Source organism: Cyclopterus lumpus, chromosome 15 (assembly GCF_009769545.1).
Source record: "Cyclopterus lumpus isolate fCycLum1 chromosome 15, fCycLum1.pri, whole genome shotgun sequence".
In the NCBI taxonomy this organism is placed as follows: Eukaryota; Metazoa; Chordata; class Actinopteri; order Perciformes; family Cyclopteridae; genus Cyclopterus; species Cyclopterus lumpus.
The window spans coordinates 10,897,925-10,920,706 of NC_046980.1; the positions used below are offsets into that span (position 1 = coordinate 10,897,925).

At 41.2% G+C, this 22,782-nt stretch overlaps 1 protein-coding gene across 4 annotated transcripts in view; it reads right to left on the bottom strand.

Annotated features, from left to right (window-relative positions):
* The window catches only part of kcnma1a (potassium large conductance calcium-activated channel, subfamily M, alpha member 1a), a 122,298-nt gene extending 99,867 nt beyond the window's left edge, over window positions 1-22,431 (bottom strand). For 3 of the 4 annotated variants that reach the window (XM_034551798.1, XM_034551799.1, XM_034551800.1), the window contains exon 1: window positions 22,141-22,431. In XM_034551798.1, the coding sequence (XP_034407689.1) occupies window positions 22,141-22,431 (291 nt within the window). The remainder of the gene's footprint in view (window positions 1-22,140) is intronic. The other variant, XM_034551801.1, reaches the window with a different exon arrangement.
* Window positions 22,432-22,782: the final 351 nt, after the last annotated feature.

Consider the following 22,782-nt stretch of genomic DNA (forward strand, 5'->3'; position numbering starts at 1 on the left):
AGTATCAGCGAGGATACCAAAGCTGTCAGTGTCATTGAAAGGTTTGTTCACTGTAAGCTGTTTGCTGCCCCTCTGTGCCGAGGCTATTGAGGTTATTGGCCAGCGTGGGATGAGATGATTTGTGGACACTGAACTAAATAGATTACATCAATGTGGGCAAACAGGAAGACAAGTAAAGCAGTTTACATCTCTCTGCATCACCACTGGACACTACAACCATCTGCACAAGTCAGTCCTCAAAATGGCTGCTCTCCAAGTAAGCTTTTTGTCCCAATTGTGACGTCTCTTCGGCTCGCGGAGAGAAGCAATATGACAGCGAAAAAAACAAAAACATAATGTAAGACTGGCAGCGCATGCTTTTCATGTCCCTCTGCTCAAACCAAAGAGGACAGAGGAAGGACACATCTGCATTAGTGTTACTTCCATACCACTGGAGGGAAGATGAAAGATTTTTTTTATTTTTTATTTGGGGAATATACTGTCCTGTTGATTCATATACTGTACGTAGTGAATTGTGGGAGATTGAAAGGTCTGCACTTGACATCCGTAATGTCTTTGGCCGTGTATCGTCAGCTGACATTAAGATCAAACACCCGAGTGGATTAAATGAGGGCATATTAGAGATGTAGGCTATATCATCAGAACATTTCTGGGTTTAAAGGCATGGCTAAGGAGTGCAGAAGATAAGCTAATGTGCGGCTGTATCTCTCTTCCCTCTAGCTGTTTGGTCGTCGGGAGAACAAACTAAATAACATTAACTTTTTTTTTACTTACTTTCCAATGTGGCTGAGTAATGATATGTTAATAAATGGCACAACAGCAGTTTCAGACCTCAAAAAAGCATGAGTTGGCTGACACCACATCGAAGGAATATGTAACCAGCGGCCACCTCTGCTCCTGTCTGTTCACCCTAAACATGGTACCAAGCTGTCAATCAGGATCTCCACTTCTGAAGCTCCTCTCCTCTTCTGCTGATCTTTGCTTCTATGTATTTGACTGCAAGTAAAAGGTAATTATCCCTGTAATCACCACATAAACCAGACAGTAGAAAGATTAATGGCCTCAGTACAAAAAAACAGGAAAACAAATAAGAGACAACATAATGACTTTAATGTAGAGTGCAAATTTAACAACTGACGGTTAGAGGAATTGTGAGGTAATTACATACCACACACTCCACGTGTGGATAAGCAATAATTGGTTGTTTAATTCTTGACAGGTGTCATTTATTTCATGCTTCTTTATTTTTCATCTAGAGATGGCTTGTTACTATGGTGATACACACAGGCTCACATTCTTGTTCGCTATGCAAATGAGTTCAGACTTGAAAGGAAATGCTTCAAATTGGTCCATTTAATAAACCAGATAAATGCCCTTCAATGTGTTTACTGACGTGCAAAGAATCGAGAAGCAGAGGTTATTGCACCAAGGGCAGAAATCACAGTTTACATTATGTGAAGAAGGTTTTTGACTCTTTGTATCATGAAATAATGATACATACAGTAGAGTAAATCACAAAGACGTGCTCTGACCAAAACTATAGCCTACAATATTTTTCCAAAGGGGGTTGCATACCATGTTGTCCTATTGGGATGTAGGTGGAATGAAAAAAAACAACAAAACATGCTTGAATGACATCAGTCTTCATAGCCATAGGTGGCACAATAACCTGAGGCCAATTTCCACCATTTTGTCAACAGCCTAATGTACTTCGGCATGACCAGATGAATATACATCTAGAGCACTCAAGACAAGCGCCCTTAAAAATGACCAAACAAGCTCCAATGTTCCACATATTTGAAGAAAAGAAAAGGCATCCGCCTTAGAGTTTGCTGTTTTTTTAATTGTAATGTCGTGCTTGCACTGAATGCTATAAATTATACTGTGACGTTTCTCAAAATGACATAGTCCTTGTCTCTTAGAACCACCAACCTTTGTCTGTTCAGTAATGAAGGTTGAATATATTTTCTACTTCTGCTCTAACAAATGGGTCTTTCATTCATTCATTCAAGGACGCTGGAAAATGTTGTTTGTGTGTGTGGGTGGGTATATACACATACACACACACACACACACACACACACAGTATGTGTATGTTAAGAGCAATGATTGATTTCTATTTCCTCTGGGTCTTGGTTAGTGTCTGCATCGCTTAACACACCTATGAATCAGGGGTAATAGTGTGCCTTGGAGCTTGCAGCCTGTCTGGACCTCCTAACCATGGAGCCTGTTGCAGAATAACTCACATCTCCTCTAACAGAGCTCCATCAGCAGCAGGACACTCTCAGCTGCACACAACACTACAAAGCCAAAAACGGTCATTGTTGAATACTGCATGCGTTTTAACCACATTGCAGCATGGAATGCAGCTTTATTATGAGATATTCTATAACATTATTCTAAAAGTGCAAAGCTTGTGGAACCAAAAAGAAAAATCTGGTTCATCAATGTGTTTTGTCTCAAGACATTTTCATCATGTTGGCTAGAAGACTAAATTTGACCTTGAGTCTTTGATAGTGCTTTTCAAATTTGCTTCAGTCAATTTAAATGTTTAAAAGACTAACCTATGGGCAGAGCCTTACAATTCTTTAAGTTATTCTTTACTTATGTGTCAACATTTGTTTTTTGCAAAAGTTACAATTACTGTAAAGTACACAGAATGTACAGTAACTATGGGAAATTAAAGACTACAGTAAAGCCCTCTCAACAGAATACAGCAACAGTGGTCTCCATCGTTTTATAAGAGGGCAACACTATCATTGTTTAATCCACACCTTGTAAAGGCCTTCTGAAAGCCTTCTTATCATTTATTGTATCCAATATGTGCTTGATTATATCCAAACATTGAATACCAAAGATACTATAATAAAACACATACTCTTGATATTAATGACATTGAAAAGCTCACAAAAGCTCACATTTTGCATTTAAGTGATAAGCATCTTCGGTCCTGCTTACATTACATATTTTATAAGATTATTTATTTTGCTAGTTTATATAGAACCAGTATTTCCATATTCAATTATTATTTAGTTGATAATTGTGTGGGAGTTCTATAAATAAGGTTTTGTCTATCCTGTTTGAGAACTTTATGTATGAGCCTTTCTTCTGCATGGTCTTGTTTCTTCCACGCCCCTCGGTGTATTTAAAGAGTAGCAGCAGCAGCCGCAACTACAACAGCAGTCTTATCAAGCCGTCACCTGTCTTTGCCCGGATACGCAACTGCCCTCAGAAAACTTTAATGAGCATTTCTCCTGAACGCAGACGGACGAAAAGCTCTCCGTCGATAAGTGACTCGGCGTACAACAGAGAAATAAAATTGGGGGCCCATCACTTTCTGGAGAAAAGGCCGTTGTTTAGGCGTTTTATACGAGCATAAAACAAAAGAGACGATAGTTAATGCCCTATTGCCTCCTTGCTGTCTACCCGGCAATGATCAATGACCCCACTCTATGAAGAGCAACTTTCAGACATAATTGCCAGATACATTTTTTTAACAGCCAACATGTAGGGGCGGAAAGTAGTTTTAGGGACAGATTCTTATACTGCTATGTTAAAAAGCAGCCAATGACAACAGTTCAAATTGTTTTTATGAAAAATATATTTATTGATACTATGTATTTATCTCTCTAGAAGTGTAGACTACTGTATCTTCCTGTGTGATTGATTCTGGCAAGTAAGGGGAAAGGAGCCTTCATCTTCCACTGCTACCGTAGGAGCTCTCACATTGGTTTACCTCTCCTCACTTCCCAGCATCCAATCACAAACCCCTGTTATACGCAGTCACAGTTGGCTAGATACAGATACAGTTTGAACTTGCTAAAACCATATATCCCCATATATACCCAAGCTCCATTTCTTCTCTTCTACCTCCATTTTCATCTTGCTTCCTCTACTTTCTCTTCTGTTCCTTCCTGGTTCTTTTCACTCTCTCCTCTCTTTTCCACTCTCCGCCACACCACTTCACTGGCTTAAAAGACCAAGGAGATTAGACTCTCTCTGGCTTGAGAGACAGGTCTCATTATCTTTATCTTCTTCTGATGCAATAATACTCTCAAAACTGTGCACAGGAAGCTTAAGCCGCATGTTTGATGTGGAACAATAGCAAAAAAAGAGGTTTGAATTGAAATCAACAGTCCCCCGGGTCATTTGTTTGGTAATTGTACAGCAAATATTTGGCTAATGAGGATCCGTAAAGGAAGCTGGATTTAAATTCTTCCATTTTCTGAGAATGTGTCGACGAGGCCCTCAAACTGCACTCGGCTACACAATATAGGGTCAACAATGTTATTTGGTAAATAGTCACCTGAGGCCTAATGATTGAGAGACTTGCCCTTGATTTGAGAACAGCTCAGAGGCTAACAAATGGAAGTGCAAATGATTTTCTAACTGCAGGCTCATTTAATCAGTTTAAATTTAGATCTCACGCCTCCCACTGGGGAAAATAAATCAGCTTCCTTCATACCGAATTTGCATGTTTTAACCCTGAAGTTAGGAAGAGGCAATGGGGGGGAGGAGACACAGAGGATTGTTATGGCTTGTGTTCTCCTATCAGCACACACCAAGGCCCCCAATCCACAGGGAAGGTTGGGTTTCTTTACTGTGACCCTATCAGAGAGGACTTTGACCTCAACTAACAAGTTCCATTAAGAGGGACTGGAGTCTGGATGAAACATTGCAGCAAGTGTGTATACACGCTCTGAAGCCGAAAGAGAATCTGTGCAATTATGCAAGATGGCAGCACAGCATCAAACCCCTATGTGATGTCAAGTGTAAAGTGTGCTGCCGGGGAGGACCGAGGCATCCCCTCTGCTCAACTTTACCACATCAAAGGATTTATACTGTGAAATTAAACATCCACAGACAAGGCACACAGAGCTCAGAGGAGGCACTCTGTATTCAAGTCGGACCGTGTTTGTTTGTGTTCGGCTCTGTTTCCCGCTGTGATCCGCCTTTGCACTTCTAGTGGCAGTGTTGTGTTTGGAGCAGGTTTTAGGATTTGAGGAGCTGACAGAAAGCATTGCGGTATTGCCTTTTGCTCGAGGTCGAGAGAGGCATTCCCTGTGATGGCGCTGCAATGTGGGGATGTTTTGCACGGGTAGGAAGTGGAGAAAATCACCTCCCCAGAGTCAGCTAATTTGACCCTTACAGGGTTGGTACAGGCTGCACTGTTAGAGTTCAAGTAAACAACACTGAAAATTCAGCACAAAAATAAAAAAAGTGTTGTCAGGGTGCGTTAGAGAGAGAGCTGGAAACAGCTTTCACATGGAATGATGTGAAGACTGAATCAGCTCTCCTCTGCTGTTGATCACTGCAACGGACCCAAGGACAAGTCACCGGAGGGGACAGACAAAGTGTTATGGACGCATTTGCATGAGGGGGATTTACTTCATGAAATTACACCGAAGCAACAGTGGAGGCAACAAGGAAGGAGCGGGTGTGTGTGCGTGTGTGAGAGTGAGAGTGAGATTCATGAAGCAGCTAAAAACTCTTCAAAGCTCGTCAGTATAAGATGATCACTTGCTGTCCTTGCAGATGACAACCACAATGATATACTCCTCCGCTCTGTTTTGATGTGTGGGGACAAGGAAGGGCGGTCAAAAACGAGGCACGGCATTCTGAGAAGAGCTGGCAATATATAAAGTGGTTTCAAATATATACAATGTTTTCTCTTTTATGCAAGGGTTTTATGTGAATTACAAAATATGCGTTACATAACAATATAGACAGTTTACATTTCCACTTCATACAGCTAAGAGAGAGCCTTTGTAATCCAACCATCTAGATACATTATGCCTGTTGCAGTGAAGCAACCTCCAGTTCATGAGCTTCCCTTCAAATGCAGCAGTGAGGAAATCCACATCACTAATCCTCAGCCTTAGTGCCTTTATTCAACAGGCTCTGGGTGGCCAGCAAAGGTTTACTGTAAGAACGTCTTCACTAGCTAAGATCCACTGTTAATCAATAGTGTTGGAAGTGCTTTTTAGCACTTAGCACCAGGCTCATTTGTCAAAATAAAAGCTGCTAGAGCCCAAGGGACTAATCAAAAGGGATGAGGCAACAGGGAAATTTGCAGCTTGGTAACATGAGAAGGAGTCAGGGAAGGAATGGGGAGGGGCACAGCAGCAGTTCAAAAGTGTTCAGCAGTAGCTTCAGATTATAGCCGGCGTGGAAATATTAATACAGCTTCTGTGCAAAATAATCTGACACCCTCCAGTGTACTTTTTTAAAAACTTTTTAAATTCCCTATAAATGCGCTGATCGTGAGAATAAATGTCCAGTGTGTAATTGATCTAGTGTGTAATTTAAATGCACTAACAGCACTACAACTCTATTAGGAGAAATCCAGTGTATTTGCATTGTACAGCGCAGGCAAGGATGAGATCATGATGGACAAACGTCGCTCTCATAAGAGAAGTCCATCGCTCATCGCTTGTCGCTTAGCAACAAAGACCTGGCGGGCAGACAGTAGGTGTGTGAGACAGTGTGTGGGAGGAGAGGTTTGGAGAAGGGGGTAGAGAGAGGGACAGAAGCAGAGCAGGGAGGAAAAGGCACAGAGGCAGGCTGAGAAGGGATGTGATGCAAGATGCTCATAGGAGAGATGTGGCCGATGTCAATACGAAAAAGAGATCATTCAATATTTGAAAAGTAGAGGATGTAGACACTGGTGTATGTCTAGTTTACATTAAATTAAAACAATTGAAAATAATGAGCAAAAATGCTCAACTTCAAGCCAGTTTTGAGTTGATGTATATTTTTGGAAAAAAGAAGATAAAGGAAGTTAGAGGGACTCTCTTCATGTATTTGCAAACCTCTTTAACATAAGTTATGTTACCTCCCTTTGAGTAGTAGTAGAAATGTAAGGTACAACAGCACAGTACTGCAAAAGACTGATAAGTAATGCATCGTAGGTCTGTTGATCTGACTGTATTTGCTCCAATTTCAATGTTATTATAATCTGGTTAAGGAGTTGACATGACAATACACAGAAAATAGATTTAATCTTGTTATTATCAAATAATAGTGTTACCATGTGTTGTATGCCTGACCTTTCCATCACCACCACCCACCAAATAATCCAATCCTAGAAATCTAATCCTGAATTCCTAGAAATAAAAAGATATGGAAAATAAATGAACACTTGAACAGCCATGCAGGTACACCTGATTTATTCGCTGTTTCAGAAATAGAAAATGAACCTTCATTTCCTTATACGTCTAACTTTGCCGATACAAGAAGTGTGTGCCCACATTTGTGTTAATTGGAACCACAGTCAGTGTTTGTACGCTGATCAACAACTGAAGGAAAAGCAAGTCAAGCATTCAAGAAATTAGCAGGGAAGAACGGCAACACAAAGCTGCCTAGCAGTTGGCCTCGCATTTAATCAAGTGTAAAGTCCGTGCCAAAAGGGAGACAAATAGATGTATTTAAGCACAGGAATATTTTGCTCGGGAACACTCAGGGGACGGATTGTGTGAAGAATAAACGTACATACTTTCTAATGCTGATATACATTCAAAAATCTAAGAATATATTTTCAACGCAAGTAATAATTCACATATTTTAACACCATTGGAAATGTCAAGGTTACACATATCTGATCATTTATTTCCATATTATACGGTGCTGCGGTGGGTATAGGAAGGGCGTTCTAATAATGCAGGTGGCAAAATACCATCACGTTATTTTTAGCTCAGTGGAGGGTGAAAAACAGTCCAAGTGTAACCTTGGTACACACTCAATCCCTGCGACATGAGCTTTACAACACGTATATTCTCCTGCATTGGTTTAATGTCACCAACAGCAGCCAAGTCTCAATGAAATCTCAATGACAACCCCAGAGCTGTGCTAGGGTAACTTAAGAATGTAACAATTTGTATTTAGCTTTAATGTGATCATACTTGAGCGAACCACAATGAGTAGCCAATGTGTGCTCAAGAGTTTCTCTTGAGCCAATATAGACCCACCGCATGTGAAGCATGCGGTGGGTCTATATTGGTGTCATTCATTCTTAGGTTCTTTTAGTTGTCGATCTCTTTAACGTGCTGTCAGTCAACATTTTGTCCTGAGCTTTTCACACAGCATGACCAGCTTGGACATTCTCTTGTAGGGCACAATGAAACAATGTCCTTGCACACCATACACTGCAATAATCGTGGTCTCCAGTTGCATTTCATCAAACCCGATATTGGTGACTTTTGTTTCAAATAGCATACTTAAGCAAATCGATCCGCATAGCGTGGTTAAACACTGCCAGGATAATATTGTAACATGAGACACTCTCGAGACCACCTTGCTGATGGAAAATATCCAAGGGATCTCTATAATGGACCCAACTGTTAGCACTCTAATTAAATCACGTGCGTTGCAGTTGCAACTAAGCTGCCTCCAAATACCCCTGTCTATTTAAAACCCTGTTTAACAATGACAGAACGCGAAGACTCCAGTATGCCTGAAAAAACATTACGCAAAAGGAAAGAAACCAAACACCCCGGGCGCTCGCATGTGTATCTGTGTGTACATGTACACGTCCGTGCAGGATACAAACCTCTGCGTAGCCATAGAGACACATTTGTTGTGCTTGTCCTATAACACAAAGCTGTGTTCAGAGTCACCTATCAGAAGTAATGGGCACACGAGAATGTGATTCTATACAGAGATTGTTCATATAACGGAGTTACAGCAGACATGGTTCATTACCGAGCATGGAGATAAAGGAAATAGCAAAGCCACTGCCAAATTCAACCACCTCATGGATAGAAACATCTAACCATATATTGTTATCTTTTTCCACAACGAAAATGTAAGAAATAATTAGGAGACCTATTTGAATGGATGCACAGCACACTGGTAAGAAGTAGCACTAAGGTCATTTATTTTCCTTCAGAGCACACTGGTGCCCTACAGCTGTTGTTTACTATTAAAGCAGGATTAGGGCCAAGTTTTGCCGGGTAGTTCCAGGAGACGGCACCGATTACATGGCTGTTTCCAGAATGCTTGGGTTTTTCTGATCATTTCAAAGGCTCTCTCCTCCTCTGCTTTCTACCAACAATACTAGAAAGACAGTCATAAAGAAAGACAGGTACAACTAATGTAATTTACAGGTCAGGTTATCGGCCTTTAGCCAATCTTCCTCCTAATTCACGTGTTGCAATAAAAGTATTTCAACAATTGACGAGGTTTGTAAACAGCCAAGAGTAAATTCTGTGGCCCTGGGATGAAGAGTGCGGTTGTGCGCTATACATTGTGAAAAACAGCTTGAGGAATGCTTTGTTATTGATTGGGGAATATCAGGGTAAAGAATGCCGCCTCCCAGCTCAGTCTTGGTCCCATCAATAATGCAGCCACAGTATCCGTGTCCACACAACAAATAAACAACACACAGGCACCTCCATTATTCATGAGGGATTCCACCTGTAGCACCTCAGCTGCATTATATGGGTCCCACAGGAAGATTTGCAGCAGCTCTGTGCTAGCCATCAAATACTTGCACAGTAGAAGTGGCATGTTCTAATAATGGAGCTAAAACTCTTATATAAATCATCACAGACCATAAATAACTCAAGGCAAATGTCTCTGTACAGACTTAATGATTACCATTGATGCAGCCTAACGATGTACATGAATATGTAATTACGTAATAAAAAGAACCTGTAGTAGTATTTCAACAACATAAAAAAACTAAAAACATTGCTGTGTGCAAAAATACAGGGCTGAAAAAAGAAATCTAGTAGTTTAACGATATCCGGTCAGAACAAGAGCAGTCACCTTTGAAACCAGAGGGAGCTCCAAGCTGTTCTGTGTCTTTTGGTTTTCCCAGAACAGAGAGGACAGGAAGCATCTATCCCCGGCAGTAATTAGAATGGTAAAAAAAAAAAAAAAAAATGCAATTTGCCTGTGAACAGTGTTAACACAGAAATAAATGAGTTCTGAGCATCAAACCCCTTGGTTGGAAAAACTTAATTGCCTTGTTTCCTCCTTCACATCCCAGAAGTCTAACTGCGTGTAAGGGCTATCTATATATGTTGTGCAGAAGTGAATATGGATATAGAATTATATCACCTTGTGGATAATAATACCAGGGCGTTGGAATCTTTTATTCAAAATATTTCAAAATAAAAGTAGCTGGATTCCTTGGCGTTCTCCTATGTAAGCCCTCCAACATGGCAGGGCTATTACTTTCACTGTGTCACAATATATATATATATATATATATATATATATATATATATATATATATATATATATATATATATATATATATATATATATATATATATATATGCATGCAGAGCCAAGCATGCTGTTCACTAGTGTCACTATGCCATGTAATCCAAGGTTTTCTTGACTAGGAATATTATTATTATTATTATTCATTTTTTTAAACAAAATGTAGTTAAAAACCAAACACAATAACATGTTCACGACCAGTAGTCTCGCTGGTTGACAGGCAACTGGTCCAGACAAAAAATTGTCCGCCTCATAACCTTTATTTTTACCTTTTGGTTTTTGTGAAGTACAGATAAAACAATCAAGATACCTGTGGGATAGAGTCAGGCTAGCTGTTAGTCCCCGTTTCCAGTTTCTACCCAGCTTCATATTCATTTTACATAAATAGTTTTCTACAATGTCAAACCGGACTTTTAAAATGGTCCTTCTGACTACTTATTGGAGTCCGAGCTTACTTATTGACAGCACCAGTTCCTTTACAAAGGCCTTGCCTCCATGTGCGCGTGCTGCAACACAGAGTTTGCATAGAAAAGCCACCACCTGTGAGCCATGCCCAGCCTAAATGTCAGGCTCCTCGTGCTTTTATTGGCGAGTGTGTGTCTGTGTGTGTGTGTGTGATGTATGTGAGAATAAAAACAGCAAGGCCAAGGCCCTGAGACAGCCGTAAATCACATTATGCATTGCAATCTCTATATATCACAGCCACTGCCATTCATCCCATTGGCTTTCCATTGCTGTTCCAAGTGTCTCCGTATTTCACTGCCTTAAAAAAGACTGAGAAAACCTGAAGCCAACACGGGCTAACATTGATGAATTAATGTTTGAATGAATTAAATGTCTGTATCAAAATTATTTGCAGTGTAAGAAAGAGGCTCTCCTCCTCTTTATCTATTTATAATAAAGGGTATAATATATATTTTGTTTCATATTTATTATTATTATTATCTACCCAAGATCTTCATTATTGGCAGTGTTTTGGTACATTTTGTAAAAACAAAACAAAAATAAATCCAGAGGTATAATTGAATGCCAAACAAGGCTTAGAAAGCTCCTCTTTATCTATTTATAACCAGGAGATGTATTTCCTGACGTGTGTATCTCTGTTCTTATCGTCTAGCAATGCATTTTTAAAATGGCATAAACGCTGTATTTCTCACAAGCCACATGCGAACGCCTCGCCAAGGATGGGTTGCTTTGATCGACAGGGGAGCATGGCAGTGATGGTCAGAGGCTGCGTGTTGGAGTAATTACAGAGCAGCCATGTTAGTAGGCCAGTAACTCATCCCACAGGAAGAGCAAACTGCAGCAGTGCATAGGTAGGGTTTCAAAAAGGCAACCTGCTGGGTGGTCATGTGAGAACATCCAGACAGCTAATTTCTCCTGCAACCCTTGTCAACTTTGACCCTGACCTCTTTCGAGACAGGTGACAATTAAGTCACAATTTTCTATTTCTGACCCCTTAAGCAGGGGTCAATTCCCTGAAAGGGAAAGGCAAATCACCTGTGAAATAAAAGGGCAATTCATGTTTTCATGAATTGGCAAAAACAGACAATTAAGGATTGCATCCATTTATTCCCTTTCTGCTGTCCATCTTTCTCCTCTTCATGTTTTACCAGAGCTATATGTTTCCACATTTCATGTGTGATATCACATGTGCTCCGTCCCCCTGTGTTCCGGAGGGTAGTGGGCAAAATGAACAAGAGCTTCCCAGCAGAGTACCACAGACCATCAGTATCTCAGACCATGGCTCCTTTGGGGGAACATAAGGGAGACCTGAAGGACAATGACCGATGAAGATGCTTCGGGGCAGGGGAAAGGGAGAGAGGATGATGAAGAGAGCGCTTGGCGACCAGTGAAAGGGTAAAAGAGAAGAAGCAGACAGAGTGAAGATACCAACATATGGAAACAAATTTAGATTAATAAAAAGAATGGGGGGAATTAAAAGGGGAGACCAATAGAGGTAAACTCCCCCCAATACATTTTTCTTTCTAGGCTTCTTTCTTATCCTAAAATCCAACAATATCACCAAATATGTTATTGGCCGTCACAGTCTTAACAGCAACCATTTTAGAGAAGGATTTATTAACTACAGTAAGTGTTCTTCTCACTTTGGTCAAGACAAATGACTGCACTCAAGAGTGTGTTTCTGGGTGATAATGTCCCTATAAAGTGTTAATTAAATGTATGTGTGGGATAGTTATTTCAATCACCCACTCCCTCCCTTAAGATCTCAGACCATTACTGCCTGTTCCTGCAGATGTGCCAACCCACTCCTGCTGCCCTCTCCGGAGATTCTGACCCTTCCTGCTGGCAAGAACGTTTGTACTCAAAATCTCTCAGCCCTATCCCACAGGGAAAACAAGACACATTAGTCCTTATGGGCTCTTTTAATTTGTTTATACAGTTACTGAAGTGTTTAAAATGCCACCTTAATAGGAAAGATATGCCTTGCTGTCAGATGATTCAGTTTAGTATTTAAAAACATTTGTTTTTATTACTTTATCTTTTGCTTATCTACATTAATAATTACATTTTGGTCATGGTTGGTCTTTTTCACAGCATAACATTTGACTTGACACAGCAGGAAAAGCACAGGTGGAACTAAAGCCATTAATTATGGATCTGTCCAGTAAGGCAACATGAGGCAGCATGCACAATACCAAAAGGGACTGGTAAGTTTAAACAGAAATCAGCCATTACTAATGTTATTAATTGCACCTGTGCTTTAACTGATATGGCATGTCAAAATGTCTGCTATGAAAAAGGCCTATTGGCAAAGCCCTCAAATCTCCAATATGAGTCAGGCTGAATTACCATCGTCGTCCTGCTATTCATTGGAGTTGGGGAAATGTAACCAAGACACATTTATTATAATATTTGTATTCATTTTAGCCATTTCTCACCCTTTTACTTAAAACGTAATAATGTAAATGTAATCTTTGTGTAGCTTGTCCAAGTAAGAAAAGTAAAGCATTCCTAACTTCATTCGGTTTAGTAACATACTCAAAAAAGATGGAAACTTTGTTTTCGTTTTTGGGGCTTATAATCTTAAACAAGATTCTGTGACATCATATGTTTTGGCTGCTTGATTTCTGTGAGCCAAACCTTTCCTTTTTGACAGGTTTTCTACCAGATACTGTACTCCTTAAGCAACACTTACTGAGTCCATGCACCACCACATTACTGCTATATTATGAACCTGTTCATATTCCGGCTTAGTTTCAATGCAAAAAATTAAACCATGCTTTTGAGATGTGATAACTCCCAACTCATAGTCCGTTTTTTTCTTTTTTTTTTAGAAACTGTAAGAAGTGTTTACATAGATAAACAAAGAGATAAAATACCTAACAACCCCTTTTTCTGAAGTAGTCAACAGCACCGTCGTAGCCCCACGTCCTTGTTTATGAGAAGCATTGCTCAGTCTCACTTCCTGAGCTCTCCATGGTGCTGAAAGGCTTCACTTGTGCAGAATGTCCATTATGTTTAACACATGCTGCAAAAACAGTGAGAAAGAGCACAACTGCTGTGTGTGACCGTGGCCAATGGATTCCACGTCTCCGATGGACACTCCGAATATTAGAACTAATCCCTGCTGCTCCCTTGGTCAACATCATAATTGAACCACACATTTCAACACAGACCACAAACTACCCAGAAGCATAGGGTGTGAAGTCTGGTTGACAATGGTACAGAAAATACCATTTAAATAATAGAGTGACTTTCTTGTCATACATACATCTGCCTGCTATTCAGAATCAATTGTGTTCACACATTTGACACATTTCTAAGCTGAGTGTCAACAATGCCGCAATCTATTTTGGATGTTTCAAATAATTACCATGCTGCCACATTTCTGGAACTTGACCTCCACTAAATTGATATTACCACACTATTTGCATTGTAACACAGGAAAACAGACTCAGCAGTGAAAGCTATGAAAAGGAAAAGGAGGAACGCACACTTGCAAGCCTTATTATGCAAATCCATCTGACAAGACAGGACCAAAGAATAAGTACTGAAGACGTATCAATAACAGATGCATGATACAAAACATACTGACCAATTACCACCAGATCATCTAGTTCATGCAAATGTAGATATTTTTCATATCTCTGTGTGCAGTTTAATGTATACATTTACATAAACAGGAATATGCAACTATCTCTGAGACCCCCTCAGGGTCGATTAGTAATCTGTCCTTTTTTTTTTTAAATTCTTTTTCATGCTGAATGATTTATTTCCGAGAAACTCATCAGCACATCTCTGGTAAACACAAGGAAACCCAGTTTTACAGTTGTCAATTAAATCAAATGAGCTATTAGTAATAAAATAAAAAAATCATGTTGATGAATTTCTTTGGTCGAGGATAGCCCTACTACACTGTTTGTCCTTCTTGTTGTTCATCCACGACGTTTAAAAATGATTCCGTTAATATGACAAATCATTACAGATTAAAAGTATCTAAACGGTCCCCTGGAGGGCAGCAAGTCAAGGCTGGCCAATTATCACACTGCGTAATCTCAATGGTATCTGCTGTAAGGGAAGCAGCATGGCAGCTCTACACTATCCTGCATCTTTAATGAGGCATTCAGTGATGAACCCATGCACTCTGTGCATCATCTGTATGCGATTGTCTACACATGCTGTCATTCGGGGATCACTGCTCGGCGCATCATCTTACAAAGCTCATGTCACTCCGAAGTTGGTCTCGCTTGACTCGGTGCTTGGTTCATGTCTAGATACATTTCACAGCGTTCAAAGCAATGCCAGGCAACACACGGAACCTGAGTGAGACAGCACCTTCTGGGATTTCAGTTTTGCAAGCATCAAACAAGGCTGTAATTGACAGCTGGGCTATTCATCCAGCGTAGCCACTCTGGTAAATGTCAGAAGAAGTCAAGAGGTAAAATCATTCTATAGCAGGCCCTCTCACAAGGGCCGAAAAGAATACTGCCTGTAGGCTGCCCTTCTCCGTCAGCCAGACTTGTATTTCCCCATAAAAATATTGTATTAGTGTCCGTTGCTCACTTAACTAATAGACAGTGTTTGGGATGTGCTTGTATGTTCACCCAAAGGGCTGGCCTCACAGAGCCATGGATTTTGCTAACAGAGAGAGAGAGCCAATCTCTAAATAGGAAGCAGAAACACTGCCTGCTGAGATCTTTGAAGGTCACTGCCGAGTCCTCTACACACTCCCTCTCTCTCTCTCTCTCTCTCTCTCTCTCTGTGCATTGGTGCACACAGCTCAAAGCAACCATTAGAATGGTAACCATGTCTTGATTTTCACATATCAATGCTCCTCTGGCTTCCCCGATTTCTAAGGGCGGGTCTCAAGTTAAGGGGAGCAAAGATGAGGGAGAGAGAGGGAGATGGCTGGTTCTGAAAAGGCTAGTCCCAGGGCTGTGCATGTGCTGGCCTGTCTGCTTACTGGGATTCCATCCAGTGGCATGGGAGGTTGGGACATTTCTAGTATTTCAATACCTCTGTGTGAAAAACCTAAAATAAAAGATCTGACCATACGACTTCATATGAACATATCATTTATTTTAAAAAATATATGCCGACATCCTTCTTAATTTACATCTTAAATACCGGTGAAAAGACACAAACACATATCCATGTGATTATCAACTAACATCATTTTAACTCTTCTCTCTCTCGTCGCTGACATGGCTGCAAAATAATTTTATATAATTTCTATGGCCCGGCTATAGGGACACACACACACACACACATCCTCAGATGTTAAGCAGTTTAAGGACAACAACAGCTGAGGAAGAATGCTGGTAGAAACCATAAGCCATTATCCTAGCCAGGCACTAGCCAGCTATCTCCCTCTTGCAGGCCTCCCTGGCCAGCTTAGCCTAGCCGGTCTCAACCAGCAGATCTATATGCAAATTTTCCATGCCAGTTTGACGAGGCAAGGATCAGGTGACTTAGACCCTATCGCACATTTCAAATGATGGGAATGTCTGTCTAGCACTCTGAGCCAGGTATTCCCTTCCTCTCTAACCTTTAACCTCTGAATAGTTCCTTGGGCGTGGAAGTCCTTTTAATAGTCCGGTGACTGGCCAAGGAAGACATAACAGCAGGACAGCAGGGGAGCACGTTTTGGGTACAGGGGGGGTTGACCTCTGTGTCTGCCTCATGATACACATAGTTTGGCCTGATATACAGCCTCTCCTTGTCTGTGGATTACCATACATCAGCATGGCACACTACAGTTGTCCCTAGATGGCCATCAAACCAGGCCCAGAGAATGAGGGATTAGGGTCTTGAAAAGGGAAGATCTCCGCTAAAGAATAACTCATGGGTCACACATTCCACATTAGAGGAGTATGTACATAGAAAGTTAATCAGTGATGCTGGACTGAACAAGTTTGTGAAAGCTTACATAAAAGTGACTGTTTCTTACTGCTTACCTCCATTTTGTTTCATTGTAATCTGAATATCTTTGGAGTTTTGACCGTTTTAGAAATTGCTATTTTTAAAGAACATTTTGCCATTTCATCGACTAAATAAATAATCAATTAATCAATAAACTTATGATAGTAGAAAGTTATTTAGTTGAAACCCTACTCCTGTTAAGAAGGGCTGGGGACAGGCATGCCTGCTGTGGTGGAAACCGGTCACGCTTTGCCCTGGGACAGCTGTGAGACATGCTCACTCCCATCAAGTGTCAACAAACACATGACAAGACACATGCAACTCAACTATTGGTCACAAGAATATAGTAGTCCTCCTATTCACACATTTCTGAGATGACATTGAAAAACTAAGCATACAGAAGTAGAGTCGTATGTGGCTTAAGGGCTTAAACATTTGCCTGAGGAAATCCACGGTTTGGCCACGATGTCAAATTGTCTTCAAATTCCAGCGCTCCTCCTGGGGGCGTGGCACAGTGCTCGGCTAAAATACGGACCTACCAGCTCATGTACAGAGGTTGCATTGAGTTATACCATGATGCGTTTAAGCTCTATCAATAAAAGTTAGTATATGGCGATGGTCAATTATAACGTTATCATGACGTGTAATCTTGTAAATTCTAGGTTTTGGCGAGAGACTTGAAAACATGAAAAACTAGCTCAAAAAGGCTTATAACTACTACTGGAAAATAACCTATATTGATGTCAATAACCATTTAAAAGGATAACATTTAGATTTCTTGACAGTTTACACTTTGGAACAGTTGCGATCGTTTCAGAGATGGAAGTAGAAAAAGTTAGTCGATTTGAAACCCAGAATGTAATACACTTGTCATTCAATGCACTAAATGGATTCAGTTTTGACTGATAATATTGTTTTATGAGCGATAATATAATTGTTAGCATACTCGATTACTGAAATAACCGATAGCTGCAGCTCTAAAGTCTTTATCAAGTGTCTTGTGTGATCATTTCTTCAATTAGCTCTGGAATTCAATAAGCTAGTGTGGGCCGAGCCGGGCAAAGGGGTAGTGAGAGCGACAGCTGATGTCAGGGTGTGTGCTCTATGCTGCTCTGGTGAAATGCAGCTGGTCCGTTGCCAAGCAAAAAATAATACAGACTCACAACAGTTCCTCTCTGCAGGCACCTCCGCAAGCCAGTCCACTTTAAGGTAAGCGCGGTCAAGAGAGTCCCAGCACACCTTATTCACTCTGCCATAGATTGTTGCTTTTCTTTGTCACATCGGCGAATACAAATGCAGTGAGAGCCAAGCCGTAGTGCACAAAAATCAACCACGATCTTCATTTATGGAAATGCTTTGTGATGATTTAGAATTCACCACAGCTGCCATTATATGCCATTGATTAAAAGATGGCCGATCATAAAATGGATTTGTCCTTGTACTTTGAAAAGCAGATTTAAAGAAAACTTCTAACTGCAAACTGACAAGAGCTAGAGAAAATGGAGCCGAGGCACCAGATGTTTCCTCACCCCACATCTTTATTAGTCGAATCACAGGAGCACAGTCTGGCCCTCAGTAAGTAGAACCAAGGCACAGCACATAAAACTCTCATTAGATATGATGCAACTTTAATGATTCCATGATTGCCATAGGGACAGTGGGCTGGTGGAGCAGCAAACAAACATGAGAAAACGCTTGAGCGAAGTACAAATTATTGGAGCAAAAGGGGAAAGTAGTAGTAGTAGTAAGTAAGTACTTGTTTAAAAAAAAAGTATGGTTTATAGCATTAAGACTTGCAGAAAAGGTAGTATCAAGATTAGATTGTACAGGCGGAGCGGGTACTGTCGGTCCAACAACCCTTTTGTTGAGCTGAGGAGAGAAACAACTGTACAATCCTGTCAGCCGTTGGCTCTAACGTGCATATAAAACAGTCCATGCTGCACCTGAAGGGGTGAGGAGGAGGCTGTTGTACAACAAAAGTACAACAGACAAACAGTTTGGAGGTGTATGTTTGTAGTCCTCATTTATATCTCACGATGACAGAGTGATATAATGTGTCATTTGGTGCTTGGATGGAAACACTTGGCTTGTACAGTGCCTCTGTATTGTTGGTTCAGACCAGTATGCTAACTAATCCAGGTCATTTAAGAGTGAACCATCTCCCTCCTTACTGCTCTGTGACAGGTGACAGTTTTCCACTAACAGCTCCTCATCTTACGGAGCAGCAGACCTGCGGATTGTTCGCTTCTCTTGTGTAAAGTAACACGTTATATCCAAATTTACGCAAATCACTTTAACTTGTCAGTCACGTAACATTTACACATCGGCTAATAGCGCATACTGTAAGTTATTGGTAATGACTTAGCTGACATTAATCTACTTGAGATATTCTGTCTGTGATCATACTTGTATGATCAACTATGATCCTTTCGGCACTCATGAAAAAAAATAGTTATTTAGAGTGAGACCGTTCTAATTTTCTAATAAAGCCACGATTTCAGAAAGCCATTCACGTTTGAATAGCGATCGGTGCCACAAATGCAAAGCCTTAACACTCTTCCTCCCCACGCATCCCAAATAACAGAGGCATCATATAAGAACTCCTGGAGGTGGCATGACGCAGAGTAGATAACTAGACCGTTAGATAACCACACAGCAGCGAAGCAGCGCAGCACAAAACTCAAAGAATTCAACAAGACCAAAAATAAGGGAATATAGAGCAGATGTATATGCCAACAAGCCTTTGCGACATGAAAGTGGTTTCCTCCACTTGAGTATCACCGAGTAGTTGTGCTTCCAGTCCCGTCATGCATATGCATTAGCATTGTCTTGAGTGAGTCTTTCCCTTAGTAGGAAACCCCTTATTTAGAATGTGTGAAGGCTCGAGACTGCACTGTGAAAAGAGAGTGACATAATGAAGCTCATCCAGAAAGCCTGAGAACTGGTGTTTGCAAAGGGACTGTGTGTAGGGAAATAATCAATAACAAATGTGTTTGATATGTGGTTTTTGAAAATGGCACTTGAGCACTCTGAAACACGCAGCTGATAAACGGTGCCATTACCAACACAGTGTTTAAAAAAAGAAATAAAAATCAATGTGGGTTCGGTATTGGGTTTTTTCGTCCACCAAGTAGACAGCACCAGAACTAAGAAACATTGTGTTGTTGACTGTAATACGATTGGCCTGCCTTGTGTTAGAAAGATGGAAGTAAAAAGGTTATTATACCCAGGTTCCTTGGACTTGTGAAGCACAAGTCTTCATCAGACAATTTTCTTTCAACAGTCCAGAAGTCTCAACAAGTTACACTGCACATGTTTTCTTTGCTGCATCCACTCATCTCATTCCTTCCTCCAGTGTGATGTATATGACCCATGACCTCTCCCTTATAATCCCAACAGAGAAGAGGGACATTTAAAAGAATTAGGACACAGCTGTGTGTCAATGACGGCGCACAGGAGGACGCTATGCAATGCAACACCCTCTCTCAAACCCTTTCCGACACCCTCACACCCCCTGGTTCCACTTCCTCCTGTTTCTCTCTCGGAGTTTCCACCTCCATTTCCTTGCCTCCAATTCCAGATTCCCGGTACTGCCAGAGAAAAGCCCACCACCCCTCAACGCCAACTATGCATCCTGTTTCTGACACATGCCAGCTCCGCCAGGCGCACTAGTCAGCTGAACACAGATCCAGTTCCCCCTTCTTAATACTCCTAACAAGCCTTTTCCCTCTGCAGCCAAGTGTCAAGCCTACCAAAGTCACCTAACGGGATGGCTCGGCCTTACACACGCAGCAATACAACAGCCCAGGGAGGCAGTGCAAACTGAAACATGCTTTTATTTTTATTCCGTTTCTCTCCTCTTTTTACGAGAGATGAGATGCAACCAGATACCCACCAGCAGCCACAAGATGGATACCTCATTATAATTGCATGGTTTACTTCCATCACTGTCCTAGCATGATGGTTAGGAGTATGCGGGATGGCATATGGTTTGGTGCCATCTCAGATACTGGGATTCATGACCATAACAAAATGACATGAGGCACACAAGTAATAACCTAAAAAGCATAACAGGCAGTTATCTTATCACTCAATGTAAATAAGACCTGTTTAACCGGGACAATTTTTCGTCATCAGAAGAAAATTAGAACCCCAGAAGCCTGTATTTTAAATCTGATGTCATGTATATTTCAACATGTTTTTCCAATACGCAGCCAAAAGCCGGGTTGGACGATCTGTGTATTTTGTGATATCGCATTTGAAATGATCAAATTGATGTTTAATGGCTTTAAGCAGAGCAAATGAAGGCACTTTTCTGCTATTATTGTCAGTTAAGGATGATGACTCTCTGCCCTGTCTTCTACCTGTCATAATACTAAATAGAATAGGGCAGAAAGGGGCCAAGGCCACCAAAAGGACATGGCAGAAGAAGAGCAGCGAGAGGGGAACGGCTAATCCATTTGAACATATCAAAAGATGAGCAAGTTCACCGTTGCTCCCTCCTTCTTCCTGCCATCATTGTCATTGCATCTTCTTTTCAACCCCTTTGTGTTTAATGCTGATGACAGACTTCGCTGTCAAAGGACTTGACATTACCTGATTTGCTTTGTGACAAAAATTCTTATTCCAAGCAAAAAACAAAAACGCCCCTGTTTTGCACTCTCCAAGCAACATTAGCCTCTTTACAGGCACTTGCACCGTACACAAGTGTATGAGTCATGCATGAAGCAGGCTTTAATACACATGTGAATCAGTCATGATTCATCATTAAAGCAGGCCCCCCCCAAGCAAAGTAATGGGTAGTCACCCTTCTTCATCCTATTTCTATATCAGTCCTGCAGACAGGTTACTTTAATCATTCCACAAAGAGATTTAATGAGCAGCAAAAACACATTTAACATGTGAAAAACAGACAGAAAAAAAAGACAGAAATTGTGTTTCCGAGGACTTTATTTTGCAGAGTTGTTGTATACTATGAAAGCGACAGCCTTGATGTCGCTTGGTCTGCATGAAAAGTCCTAATGGATGTAATTAGGTCTCACTGGTGGAATGTTACGTTGCTCCATAAAACAAGTGAGTGGCGCCAAGAAACATTTATTTTTCACCCTAGAAGTTGAGGGCCGATGTGGCATGGGGATAGACTACTCTCATGTACGCTGAAGAAAGAGCTAAATAAAATGAAGGAGCAGCTCTTCTCTCATCCCACCCACATCTGTCATGCAACACCACCCCCTTCATTTAAGAGTGGGAGTTGGTCAACACAGCCAACGGATAATAACAATCATATTCAAGGGATGCATTCATTATAAAAAAAGGCGCTGCAGTTGGCACTTGAAATATGTTTGGTGGGTGCAGGTTATGGGGAAGCCATCAAATTGGCATGTCATATTTCACAAGTCAGGCCAGTGTCACATAAAACATTTTTTTTTTTTAAAAACACATTATGTGCATGAGTGGTTTTGTATGAGTATATCAATATATTTGACATCTACAAACTGATAGTGGACAAAGTAGCGTGCATACCTTGGGTTTGACGTTGCAGTGGCAGCAAACTGTCCACATATATTTGAGTGTCCTCCACAGCAGGATGATGAAGAGACCCCCAAAAAACGTCACCATGGAGGAGGCAAGGAAAGCCCACCACATGCGCTGTCCATTATTGTCGCAGGGCACCTCAGACGAGAACGGGATGACAACGTCTACCATCTTGGATATTAGGATTGAAGAGTCCGGATTTCGATTATTATTGATATTGCTTGTCCTCATAGAGCTGTCGCTTCCATGGGGAACGGTGCCACCTGCCTCCGCTAGCATCTAGGAGCCTTGGAGAGCCTGTGCCAGCGTCCCCAGCCCCACTCACCAGCCATATTGCTGGAAAACAACACCAAAAAAAAACCGCTCGTCGCTGTCAATTGTGCTCACCCACCCGATGGAGTCTCTTTCTCTAGTTTAGCACCCTGTGAATCGTTTATTCGTGACAGCGCGAGGCACCGCACACGCGAACCGGACCAAAATAGCGGGTCGGTGGCCCTTGGACAGAGGCATTTAAATCCGCAATACTGCCGAATGTTACACCGCGTCTCAGTCGGAGGGGTTTCCTTCAGCCATGGTGAAGACGGCGGCGGCTGCTGCGTCGAGGAGACAGTAAAACGACCTCTCTAGCCG